Raw genomic sequence first — 12,805 nt, 5'->3', positions numbered from 1 at the left:
GGAAGCTTGAGGGGGGTTGTCGGAGTCAAAAGTAACAAAGAAAAGTCAATAGAAGAATCTGAAACCGGTGGCTGATGCTGTTTTCTTTTTCACCTTGCTGTTCCTTGACAACACTACCTCACAAGCTCCTTTAGTCATTTCATTTAGAAAGAAAGAACAGATAAACTCTGAGCCAGTTTTCAAGGTTAGAGTCTGAAAGAGAGCACATATAATTAGTTACAGCAAAAGCTCAGTCAGTAGCTATGTCTAGGAGAGAGAAAGGGTTAAACACTGAAAGAAAGGGCCAGGCCATGTGGATCATTGGTAGAGGGTGAGCATTAAGTTGTTGCCAGCAGAAGCTTGGACGATGCCCCCCTCAAGAAAGTTTTGATGTCATGGAAAACAAGTGAACTCAAGGTCATATGTTTGCACTGAATGCTAATGGCCAGCATGAAGGCGTATAAAAAGAAAGACGGGTGTACACCAGGAAATGTTTCAGTCCAGTCCAGTGTGGGGAGTCCTTTGCTTCTTTATAAGCAAATTATATTTAAAAAAGTTTAACAAGAACTATGGAATGTGAATAACTAAGGGAAATGTTTTTGCTTCATTTATTTTGGTTAAAGTTTAACAGTTGTGGATATGTCTGTGACTGGAAACACTAGCCCAGGCCTGTTGCTCAGGAGGCCTATCTAGAAGGGGAGGGGTTTAGGTGAGATATTTAATTTGTGTAAACATGTAAACACATCTATCTACAGCGTTTGAGGCAGTTTTAGTCTTAAAATTTGGGATCATGATGGAAGCATGAAATACTAACTACAGACCAACATTTTATAGGTTTAATGAGCAACGTAGATGAGGGTCTTGGTGAAGATGATGGACAGAGAGTATTTCTATTCATTGTGAAATCTTTCAGGTTCAAACCAACTGTCGTAAAGGATTGCATCCGAGAAATTGTGAGGGAGCGTCTGTCTGGAGAATGTCCCAGAGCTGACCCGTTCACTGGCAGAGAGCGTTAAGGACAAAGTGAAGAGTTAGTGCTGCATGTGTCCTCCTTTGGGCTTTACCCTAAACATGCTGTGAAAATGTCCTAACCAGTGATTATTGTCTTCTCACACAAACAGCAAGATGAGTTTCATTGGAATTTTTAGAGTTTCAACAAGATGTAACATTTCTGCAGACTCTGCAGTGTCTAAACACACAACAAACAAAATTAGCTAAATAAAATGTAAACCAAATAAACCATTGGCATAAAGACAAATCTAAATAAAATGAAAGTCAACATGACAAAGCTTTAGATTGGCTTCCTTTTTGTGGCTATGGCTTTAGTCAGCAGCAAAACGTATGTCATTTAAAAGAAAAAAAATCATGTAACATGGTGACGTTATTTTTGTACAGCATATGAATCAACTATATTACAGGCTGTCCTATTCTCTTATTTTGATTACATTTAAGGAACAGATAAACCACTAACAGGCACTTTGTTTTGCTTTGTGTTCAGATGCAGGATTTGACAGATACAAGCTTGTTGTGCAGGTGCTCATTGGAGAACAACGAGGACAAGGAGTCAAGTAAGTTATATCTGGTATTCATAAGCAACAATAGCCTGAGCTGTCTGGTAGAAATCATGCTGTAACTTTAGAAACTCCTTGAATCTTAAAATCAGAAGGTTAAGAAGGAAGCACAATGCTGAGCAAATATGACAGAATGTGTTTGTTTCTGGTTTCTTTTCCAAAATGTCATTTTATTTCAGAGAAAGATTCGTTTAGAGAAACATTTGCACAATCTCCTGCACCTGCATTAATAGTAATGTCATATTATTTCCATATTTTTAATAGCTAGTCTTGCTGACAGATTTTTCACATTAGGTCTTATTGCAACCACAAAATCCAGTGTACTTGCCTACATTGCAAATAACTGAGGTGGAAAGAAATTGTCACATGATTTTCATTTTTTATACAAATAAACAGTTGTTGAAGGGCTGTGGCACCAAGGAAAACGAAACCTAAAAGCATATAACAAAGACAGTGTTTATCTGAATTAAAAAAAACTCCCTTTTAACAGGAAGAAACCTCCAGCAGAACCAGGCTCAGTGTGAGCGGCCATCTGCCACGACAGACTGGGGGTTTGAGAGAACAGAGCAGAGACACAAAAAGAAGACAGAAGCACTGATCCAGAAGTACTTTCTATGGGAAGGAAAAGTAAATGTTAATGGATGTAGCTCCTTTAGTCGTTTCACCTAGAAAGAAAGAACAGATAAACTCTGAGCCAGTTTTCAAGGTTAGAGTCTGAAAGAGAGCACATATAATTAGTTACAGCAAAAGCTCAGTCAATTGCCATGTCTAGGAGAGAGAAAGGGTTAAATACTAAAAGACAGGGCTATGTGGATCATCAGTAAAGGGTGAGCATTAAGTTGTTGCCAGCAGAAGCTCGGACGATTCCCCTCTCCAGAAAGGTGTCACAGGCAGACACAGAGCCAGGCCAGGTGTAGCTTCTAGGAAGAGAATAGAGAGAACAAGGTTAGAAGCTGAAATAACAGCAAACAATGCAAAATTGGAGAGTAGTGTGAGAATGTAGCAAAGAGGGTGAAAGTGGTCGTTATGTCCTCCAGCAGCCTAAGCCTATAGCAGCATAACTACAGAGATAGTTTCAGTTCAGATTATTTAGTTAAACGGCGCTTATTTACAACAATGTCGTCTCAAGGCACCTCACAAAGGGTCCCACTGATGGTCATTGTTATACTAAAAACCACAATGATTGGGATACCTCTCTCTGTCAGACTGATTATAACCATTGGAAAAGAGAAGGGGTCATACAGGTAGCAGAAATGGAGGGTGTTTTTGCACCTCAACCATAACTGAGCCGGTTTAGGCTAAACCTGACTCCCCCTTACTCCAACCAACAGGGAGGGAAGAAGACGGAGGTAAAAAATAAGGAAGATAGCTCAGGATAAACTAAGCCACTCTAACTATAAGCTTTATCAAAAAGGAAAGTTTTAAGCCTAGCCTTAAAAGTAGACAGGGTGTCTGCTTCACGGACTAAAGCTGGGAGCTGGTTCCACAGGAGAGGAGCCTGATAACTAAAGGATCTGCCTCCCATTCTACTTCTAGAGACTCTAGGAACCACCAGTAAACCTGCAGTCTGAGAACGAAGTGCTCTGTTAGGAACATATGGAACAATCAGATCTCTGATGTATGGTGGAGCTAGATCATTAAGGGCTTTATATGTGAGGAGGAGAATTTTAAATTCTATTCTGGATTTAACAGGGAGCCAATGAAGGGAAGCTAAAATAGGAGAAATATGATCTCTCTTTTTAATTTTCATCAGAACTCTTGCTGCAGCATTTTGAATCAGCTGAAGGCTTTTAACTGCATTTTGTGGACATCCTGATAGTAACAAATTACAATAGTCCAGCCTTGAAGTAACAAATGCATGGACTAGTTTTTCAGCGTTGCTCCTGGATAGGATATTTCTAATTTTGGCAATGTTCCGGAGATGAAAGAAGGAAATCCTAGAAACCTGTTTAATATGGGATTTAAATGACATGTCCTGGTCAAAAATAACACCAAGGTTTTTTACTTTATTATCAGAGGTCAATTTAATGCCATCCAGGTTAAGTGACTGATTAAGCAGTTTCTTTTTTAAAGACTCCGGTCCAAAGACAACAACTTCTGTTTTGTCTGAATTTAGAAGCAAAAATATACTCCAACATTTTACATCCAGTTCAACACAAGAATTTTAATTTATAACTTCATGAAGTTTTACATAAGTGCATATTAACAGGTAATTACACACACATATAAATCATATATATATATATATATATAGAGAGAGAGACAGACAGAGAGAGAGAGAGAGAGATTATATCAATTTAGATAACTTTAATAACTTTATTATTATGATTAGCTCATTCCTTTGTACAGATTCCTAGCTTGCATCCCTCACAATGATTAGGCTCATGGGGATTCTTGACATCGAAGGCGTTGTATTGTCTTTTCTTTTGTCCGAGGTTTTCATGGTAGCACTTTATTCTTATTTTCTCCACCAGGTTCTCCATGAGGATTTGAATGTTGTTGGACTCAACGTGTGGCTTCACCATAGGCGCATTGTGACATCTGTTGCACTCTTGACGTAAGGGCCTCACCTTGACAGTGCCCTGCCCATCCATTAGGTGCATGTGGAAGATCACCATGACCCGGTTTGAAGGCCAACTTCTTCTACATGAGGTACAGCGGAATCTAATAAAAATAAGACACTTCAATATAAATGTTACATATGTTATATATTATAGTGCAGAATCAAACTATATTTAAGTGTATATGTATATATGGATATTGAATAAATACTAATTTATTTACTACCTATATCAGAACACAAAGGTGAGTTAACTAATTTGTTAAGCTCACAACTGCTACTGAAACAAAGCCATTTGTTATGATTTTGAAAGCAAAAATTGTTTGGAATATTTCCGTCAGCTGTGTCACATTTAACAGAAAGCTACAACTCTTAATGTGCTTTGTTGATTTACAGGAAGTATATCAAAATTATATACAGTTCAAAGAGTGTGGCTGTGTTATGGTAAAACTCTTTTTGACTTCTTAGTATCCAATATCTGCTTTTACTGGACCCACAGGTTATATTTCTGAGTGAAAATAGTAGAATGACTTTGACACAGGGGGTAATGGGGAATATAAGCACATTTCTACCAACAAGCAGGAACTTTCTAATGACAAGAATTTGTTATACTGATAAAAAACAAATCTGGCCAAATAAAATGGTCACCACCTTGGCATAGATTTAATGCAAAACACTTTCAACTTGCATCCAGCAGATGGATATTTAGAGATGTAAATTCTACAAGTTCATGGAAATTCACTGTAGTCCAGTACTGACCTTGCACTTGTTTTCCTGATGTACATCTTCCAACCCGGCTCTGGACTATTGGGCAGAATAGTCTCATCAAACTCCAAAGTCCAAGTGTGTCCTTTGCTTTGGAGCACTGCAATTTCATTCTTAAAGATCCGTGTCCATTCTTGTTGATCCATCTTTTAGAAGCAGATGAGGTTGTTTGTTGAGGAGTCAGAGCTGGAACAGCTGATCTGTACAGTTGACAAACAGCTTGTGACTGTGACTCATCATCACCCAGAGGAAGGGCTGTGGCACTCAGGAAAGCGAAACCTACAAGTGTACAACAATCTGCCCTAAGTTTCAGTTACAGTTTATTCAGAATGAGAATATTTATCTAATGGAGATACAGAAATGAAACCGAAATCTGATTCTACTGAGAGAAACACTGAAACCTGCTGGTGTGAGTTATAACTACATGAAGTATTTGCATTGGAATATACTGTAGGCAAGTAGTGCACAATTCTCCATTTTAAACAACTTTTCCAAACATTAATTCATAGGTCATTCCACAAATGTTTGCTTTCAAATGTATTTTATGTACATGGATGCCTGGAAAAAATAATGTTTTATTATCAAATCCAAAGTGTGTAACCTAACCCAGAATGATTTAAATATGTATACTTTAACATATACTATTCCTTTTTAAATGCAATATTTTTTACAAAGTCATAAATGCTATGATCCTATCGTTACAAAACTAATAGTGAATGAAATACACAAAATTGTACACAAGCTTTTTCTTTTTTTTTTTTTTTTGTTCAAACAAAACTGAAAGGTTTGGCATGCATTTACATACTGCACCCTTTACCCTCACACCCATAAACAATATCCAATATAACCAGTGGCTTTCACAAGTAGCCTAATAAACACACAGAGTCAACTTGTGTATATGAAGGCCTCAGAGGTTTGTTGGAGAACATTAGTAAACAATAACCATAAATGAAAACCAAAGAACACAGCACACAGGTCAGGTTAAGTTGTGGAGAAATTTGAAGCTGGGTTAGGTTACGAAACAATTTCCCGAGCACTGAACATCTCAAAGAGCACTGTTCAGTCCACTATATGACAATGAACGAGTATGGGACAGCCGCAAACGTACATAACATGGCCATCCACCTAAACCGACAAGCCTGGCATGGGGAGCATTAGTCAGGAAAGCAGTGGCAATATTTTCAGTCTATTTATGTGCAGAGCTGGTGGAGGTATACTAAATCAAACTCACAGCTGTAATATCATTAAAATATGTTTTAAATATTGACTCCAGTTGAATCCATAAGCATGCCACAATTTCCATATTTTTATTCCTGAAACTTGTTTTTCTGAAAACGATGTATTGTTTTTCTTCCCACTTCACAGTTATATGCTACTTTATGTTGGCATCTCATATATAATATTAATACAATACTGTCTGTGTTGTGTAATGTGATGAAAGGTACAACATTTCAAAGACCATCATTGCTTTTGATAGCCACCATAACAATAGATAAATGATGCTTAACTTTTCTGACAGAGCCATGCAACTTGTTAACTGTATTCATTAATCCAATAGTGTCTATTAAGACGTAATTTTCAAGTTTAATGTTTGATAAGAGAGCAAAAACTGTGTGTTTTCTAATTTGTAAGGCATGGTGTAAAATACATGCATACTGGTCCCATAAGTGGAGTCCAAAAGCGTTGGGTCCTAGTCATAAGACCTATAAGCGAGCAGGGGTTGAAATAAAAGCGTGTGACTTCGCTCTTGTTTTGAAACCGGAAATGCGCGTCAATTGTCGCTATAGTAACAGACACAATCCTGTAGGTTAGCTTGTGAACAAGTTAACCAGTTTTTTTTAAAACGTGTGAGCCTATTTTTCAGTCAAACATGGTGGAGGGGTCCGATGCGTATCTTATACGACCTAACCATCAGCACAAGTGAGTTTCCTGAAGTAGTTATATTTTTCTTTTGTAATTAGTAAGCGTTGCTAACGAGGTTTTGGCTAACGCAAGCTCGTGGAACTAGTAAACCATTATGGACTTTACTATAATCTTGTTCAACTTTAAGAAAGGTCTTGGCGTGAACGCATCGCAAAAAGTGTCGTTACGTTTTAAAATTACAGTGCGCACATTTGGTAATAAAGAATAAAGAGTGCCTGTAATGTGTTTAAGTTAGGTTCATTTTTATTCTATTTAGCTGTATTTACTGGGATATAGATGCTGTTATTTATGGTACATTTATATTTACACACTCTTAATTTAGCAGCTTATCAAAACATAACTGACAGTCATGAAGGGGTATCAACAGAAACATTGTGGAGAAATACTGCTTCCTAATTTTCCTTTGAATCTGAAAAGCATCTCGCAAGGTTTTGAGGCTGTTGTCTTCACTTGTTATTCAGTCATCTGTATGCAGAATAGAGTTTGTTTTCGATCACCGTGATTGAGAGTTGTACAGGGGTTGGACAATGAAACTGAAACACTTGTCATTTTAGTGTGGGAGGTTTCATGGCTAAATTGGACCAGCCTGGTAGCCAGTCTTCATTGATTGCACATTGCACCAGTAAGAGCAGAGTGTGAAGGTTCAATTAGCAGGGTAAGAGCAAAGTTTTGCTCAAAATATTGAAACACACACAACATTTTGGGTGACATACCAGAGTTCAAAAGAGGACAAATTGTTGGTGCACGTCTTGCTGGCGCATCTGTGACCAAGACAGCAAGTCTTTGTGATGTATCAAGAGCCACGGTATCCAGGGTAATGTCAGCATACCACCAAGAAGGACGAACCACATCCAACAGGATTAACTGTGAACACAAGAGGAAGCTGTCTGAAAGGATGTTCAGGTGCTAACCCAGATTGTATCCAAAAAACAAAACCACAGCTGCCCAAATCACGGCAGAATTAAATGTGCACCTCAACTCTCCTGTTTCCACCAGAACTGTCCGTCGGGAGCTCCACAGGGTCAATATACACGGCCGGGCTGCTATATCCAAACCTTTGGTCACTCATGCCAATGCCAAACATCGGTTTCAATGGTGCAAGGAGCGCAAATCTTGGGCTGTGGACAATGTGAAACATGTATTGTTCTCTGATGAGTCCACCTTTACTGTTTTCCCCACATCCAGGAGAGTTACGGTGTGGAGAAGCCCCAAAGAAGCGTACCACCCAGACTGTTGCATGCCCAGAGTGAAGCATGGGGGTGGATCAGTGATGGTTTGGGCTGCCATATCATGGCATTCCCTTGGCCCAATACTTGTGCTAGATGGGCGGGTCACTGCCAAGGACTACCGAACCATTCTTGAGGACCATGTGCATCCAATGGTTCAAACATTGTATCCTGAAGGCGGTGCCGTGTATCAGGATGACAATGCACCAATACACACAGCAAGACTGGTGAAAGATTGGTTTGATGAACATGAAAGTGAAGTTGAACATCTCTCATGGCCTGCACAGTCACCAGATCTAAATATTATTGAGCCACTTTAGGGTGTTTTGGAGGAGCGAGTCAGGAAATGTTTTCCTCCACCAGTATCACGTAGTGACCTGGCCACTATCCTGCAAGAAGAATGGCTTAAAATCCCTCTGACCACTGTGCAGGACTAAAACCAGGTGTTTCAATTTCATTGTCCAACCCCTGTATGTTGTTTGTGCTGACAGTAACACATCCCAAATAAAAAAGCCACATCTGGATGTTCAGGGGCCAAGGGCTTATCAACATCTGCCCTTGAAAACGTGGTCAGGGTCACTTTATATAACAAAAAGAGTATTTATATGTTATGTAGCAGTTATTCCCATAAATTATTATGTTTTTTTTCTAAACGGAGGCAATGAGTCTTCTCTTTCAGCAGATTTTAGTTGAATGTGTTTTGGGATTAATGAAAATAAACATTGTGTGCATGTTCAGTTTTACTGTTTTAAAGGCAGTTACATGAAGGTGATCAACTAAAAATAAGTCAAACTCAGTCTACACAATAACATTAGATTAAAAGTTCATTGAAAGTATGTAAGTTATTTGGGGCAAATAGATTAGTCACAGTGTGGATAACAGATGAAAATGTATACTAATTTGTGACCTCTGCTAAGACTAAAGTTCATTATCTTGTATTTCTATTCATTGTGAAATCTTTCAGGTTCAAACCAACTGTCGTAAAGGATTGCATCCGAGAAATTGTGAGGGAGCGTCTGTCTGGAGTGCAGTACGACCCGGAGAATGTCCCAGAGCTGACCCGTTCACTGGCAGAGAGCGTTAAGGACAAAGTGAAGAGTTAGTGCTGCATGTGTCCTCCTTTGGGCTTTACCCTAAACATGCTGTGAAAATGTCCTAACCAGTGATTATTGTCTTCTCACACAAACAGCAAGATGAGTTTCATTGGAATTTTTAGAGTTTCAACAAGATGTAACATTTCTGCAGACTCTGCAGTGTCTAAACACACAACAAACAAAATTAGCTAAATAAAATGTAAACCAAATAAACCATCGGCATAAAGACAAATCTAAATAAAATGAAAGTCAACATGACAAAGCTTTAGATTGGCTTCCTTTTTGTGGCTATGGCTTTAGTCAGCAGCAAAACGTATGTCATTTAAAATAAAAGAAATCATGTAACATGGTGACGTTATCTTTGTACAGCATATGAATCAACTATATTACAGGCTGTCCTATTCTCTTATTTTGATTACATTTAAGGAACAGATAAACCACTAACAGGCACTTTGTTTTGCTTTGTGTTCAGATGCAGGATTTGACAGATACAAGCTTGTTGTGCAGGTGCTCATTGGAGAACAACGAGGACAAGGAGTCAAGTAAGTTATATCTGGTATTCATAAGCAAAAACAGCCTGAGCTGTCTGGTAGAAATCATGCTGTAACTTTAGAAACTCCTTGAATCTTAAAATCAGAAGATTAAGAAGGAAGCACAATGCTGAGCAAATATTACAGAATGTGTTTGTTTCTGGTTTCTTTTCCAAAATGTCATTTTATTTCAGAGAAAGATTCGTTTAGAGAAACATTTGCACAATCTCCTGCACCTGCATTAATAGTAATGTCATATTATTTCCATATTTTTAATAGCTAGTCTTGCTGACAGATTTTTCACATTAGGTCTTATTGCAACCACAAAATCCAGTGTACTTGCCTACATTGCAAATAACTGAGGTGGAAAGAAATTGTCACATGATTTTCATTTTTTATACAAATAAACAGTTGTTGAAGGGCTGTGGCACCAAGGAAAACGAAACCTAAAAGCATATAACAAAGACAGTGTTTATCTGAATTAAGATTATTTATCTGATGGAGATACAGAAACGAAACTTTAAGCTGTCAATACTGAATGAAACAATGAAACCTGCTGGTGTGAGCGAAAACTACATGTACTAGTATTTGCATATAATCTGAAAAACAATATCCCAAGATTTGACAAACCTACGAAGGGATGGCTGTCCATCTAAAGTGACTGCAGCAAGAAGACCATTAATCAGAGAAGCAGCCAAAGGGCCCTTGGTAAGTCTAGTAGAGCGGCAGAGATCCACAGCTCAGGTTGAAGAATCTTTCAACAGGATGAATATTAGACGTGGACTTCACAAATCTGGCCTGTATGAAAGGGTGGCAAGAAGAAAGATATTTTAAAAGGAAATTCGGAAGTCAAATTTACAGTTTGGTACTAGTCTTGTAAGGTAGACACCAAATTTGTAGAAGAAGGTTCTCTAGTCAGATGAGGAAAAATAAACCCTTTTGGTCTACATGTAAAACATTATGTGTGTGGGACTCTTAAAACCGCACCCACCCTGAACACACCATTGTCGCTCTAAGACTCGGTGGTGATATTGTGCTGTGGGGATCCTTCTCTTTAGCAGGGAGAGGGATGAGAAAATGGCCCGAGTTAAGTACAAGGACAGGTCCATAGGTTCAACTTTCAGGAGAAAAACTGTCATAAACATACAGTTAGAGCTGCATTAAAATGATTAAGATCAAGATATATTTATGAGTTATGGCCTAGCCAAAGCTCAGACCTAAATCCAATTAAGAATCTGTGGCAGGTTTGAAATTATTGGTTTCATAACCTCTCATCCAATCTTACTGAGCTTGAGCTGCTTTGCAAAGTGAAATGGGCAAAAATTTCAGACTCTAGCTGCACTAAGCTGGTGGGAGAGATAGTTAAAAAAACTAAGAGCTGTGATTGCAGCAAAAGGTGATTCTACAAAGTAAAAACTCAAGCGGGCTGAATATAAATGCATGCCACACTTTTCAGATTTTATTAGTTAAAAAGACCGTTAAAATCACAAATCACTTGCCTTCCATTTCTATGTCAGGCTCTACTTTATGGAGGCTGTAATGTCACTCAGCGTGTAAAGGTTCAAGGGGCTTCTTTGTCAAAGCAAGGTACATTAGAAGTATTTACTGAAGTCTTTCTAAAGTTTTAGCATCAGATATTACAGCTGTGTTTGAATAAACTCACATTTTCTCTCCATATTTATGTCATGTTGATATGTTTCTTTTCAGATACCATTATGGATTGATATAAAATATAACTATCAGGAAAATAGTTTGTTATAAGATGTAAAAGTTATTTTTTAGTATTAAATTCACATCCATGACCCATTTTTAGGATGTCTTCCAGGTGTTTGTGGGATGCTGACACAGACAACTATGCAGAAGATGTTTTCATGAATGTAAGCGGTCAGATTTAAAAACACAGGAAGCAGTTTTCTTTAACAATGTTTCTTTTTTTTTTTAATCACTGTGTTTTCACTCCATAGGACAGCTTGTTCTGTGTGGTGGCAGTTTTCGGAAGCTATTACTACTGAAGACCTGAAGCATGGACGACAGCCGATTCTTTTACATGAAGAGATATTAGATAAACACCGTCAGCATTTCAGCTTCTGGAGGGTGGAAATATAGGACTTTTGCTGATGTAGTGATTATATAATGAATGATGTCACTGTAACTTCCTGACTTGACAGGTTAGATATTAATGTTTGTACAACTAATTCTGTGTTGTACCTTATAGCTAAAAATGTTCCAGTCTGGCCTCTGAACCAGTCGACACTCACAGGTGTTGAAAGGTCGGTGTCAGGGTGAGACCTTTGTGTTTACTGGATGAAGGAACCTTTTCAAATTAACCTTATTTAAAAAGATAATTCAATAAGTGAAATATCTTTAGCAACACATTATTGTTTATCCTCTGGAGCTGCTGTGTAACGGAGTGTGCTCTGCAGCCGTGTTTGTCTACAAATTATTTTCAGGTGTAGAAAAGCAGTTTAAAGTAACATAATGCATTGAATTACAGTGAGAATATGCGTTCAACTGAGTTGTTGAATTGGAGCAGAATTACAGCACAGGTCAGTATGTTTTAGATGCTGTTAGCATCATGACAGAAATAGTTAACATACATCACCTTCTGTAATTATAGAACAGGTACACAAAACATGTCTAGGTTTATTACCAAATACTTTATTCCACATACTACAAAGTATAATACTTCTTCTCAGGTATACGCTAGTGTTTTGTAAAAATGTATTTGTGTTCGACAACGACTGCGTTGTCTCTTCTTGTAGACTGACTGTAGCTGTTAACATGGTTGCAAAATGGTTTTAGAAGCCCCTTTACTTGGAAAATAAATACTATAAATGTTGAATTGCCATAATTATAAGTGCCTTGTAAATAGTGTTTTTGTGTTAAAAACCGAATAAAAAAATTGTACTTGTGTAATATTTAATAAAGAATTAAAACACCATGAACTCTTGAACAATTCATGAAAAGTGATAACTTAACCTTTTTTGGAGCTGCTGTCATGCATGACACAATGAGGGTTCATGGGAGTTTGCCCAACCGGTCCACATGTGTTTTGTGGACCTGGAGAAGGCATTCGACTGTGTCCCTCGTGATGCCCTGTGGGCGCTGCTCCAGGAGTATGGAATCGGGGGCCCTTTATTAGGGGCCATCCGGTCCC

The 12,805-nt window shown here is 38.1% G+C and overlaps 2 protein-coding genes across 3 annotated transcripts; one reads left to right on the top strand and one right to left on the bottom strand.

Moving 5' to 3' along the window:
* Nucleotides 1–3,694: 3,694 nt before the first annotated feature.
* On the bottom strand, nucleotides 3,695–5,110 carry si:ch211-276k2.1 (uncharacterized protein LOC565147 homolog). The gene is made up of 2 exons (XM_047375508.1): nucleotides 4,870–5,110; nucleotides 3,695–4,214 (listed from the first exon to the last, which is right to left on the bottom strand). Exons 1-2 carry the CDS (start codon nucleotides 5,019–5,021, stop codon nucleotides 3,884–3,886), a joined length of 483 nt encoding a protein of 160 aa, XP_047231464.1. The 5' UTR covers nucleotides 5,022–5,110; the 3' UTR covers nucleotides 3,695–3,883.
* Nucleotides 5,111–6,633: 1,523 nt separating this feature from the next.
* dynlt2b (dynein light chain Tctex-type 2B) lies at nucleotides 6,634–12,593 on the top strand. Of its 2 annotated transcripts, XR_007039700.1 has the most exons (6): nucleotides 6,634–6,795; nucleotides 8,989–9,122; nucleotides 9,591–9,660; nucleotides 11,166–11,235; nucleotides 11,462–11,525; nucleotides 11,613–12,593. XR_007039700.1 is itself a non-coding variant. In XM_047375270.1 (5 exons), exons 1-5 carry the CDS (start codon nucleotides 6,746–6,748, stop codon nucleotides 11,658–11,660), a joined length of 366 nt encoding a protein of 121 aa, XP_047231226.1. In that variant the 5' UTR covers nucleotides 6,640–6,745; the 3' UTR covers nucleotides 11,661–12,593. The 2 variants fall into 2 exon arrangements, 1 of the variants encoding a protein (XP_047231226.1); XM_047375270.1 differs by lacking the exon at nucleotides 11,166–11,235 and having other exon boundaries at nucleotides 6,640–6,795.
* Nucleotides 12,594–12,805: the final 212 nt, after the last annotated feature.

The sequence above is a fragment of the Girardinichthys multiradiatus genome, chromosome 9 (assembly GCF_021462225.1).
Source record: "Girardinichthys multiradiatus isolate DD_20200921_A chromosome 9, DD_fGirMul_XY1, whole genome shotgun sequence".
Taxonomy (NCBI): Eukaryota; Metazoa; Chordata; class Actinopteri; order Cyprinodontiformes; family Goodeidae; genus Girardinichthys; species Girardinichthys multiradiatus.
Note: the sequence above shows the minus strand (reverse complement) of the source record. Positions and strands in the feature narration are given on the sequence as shown.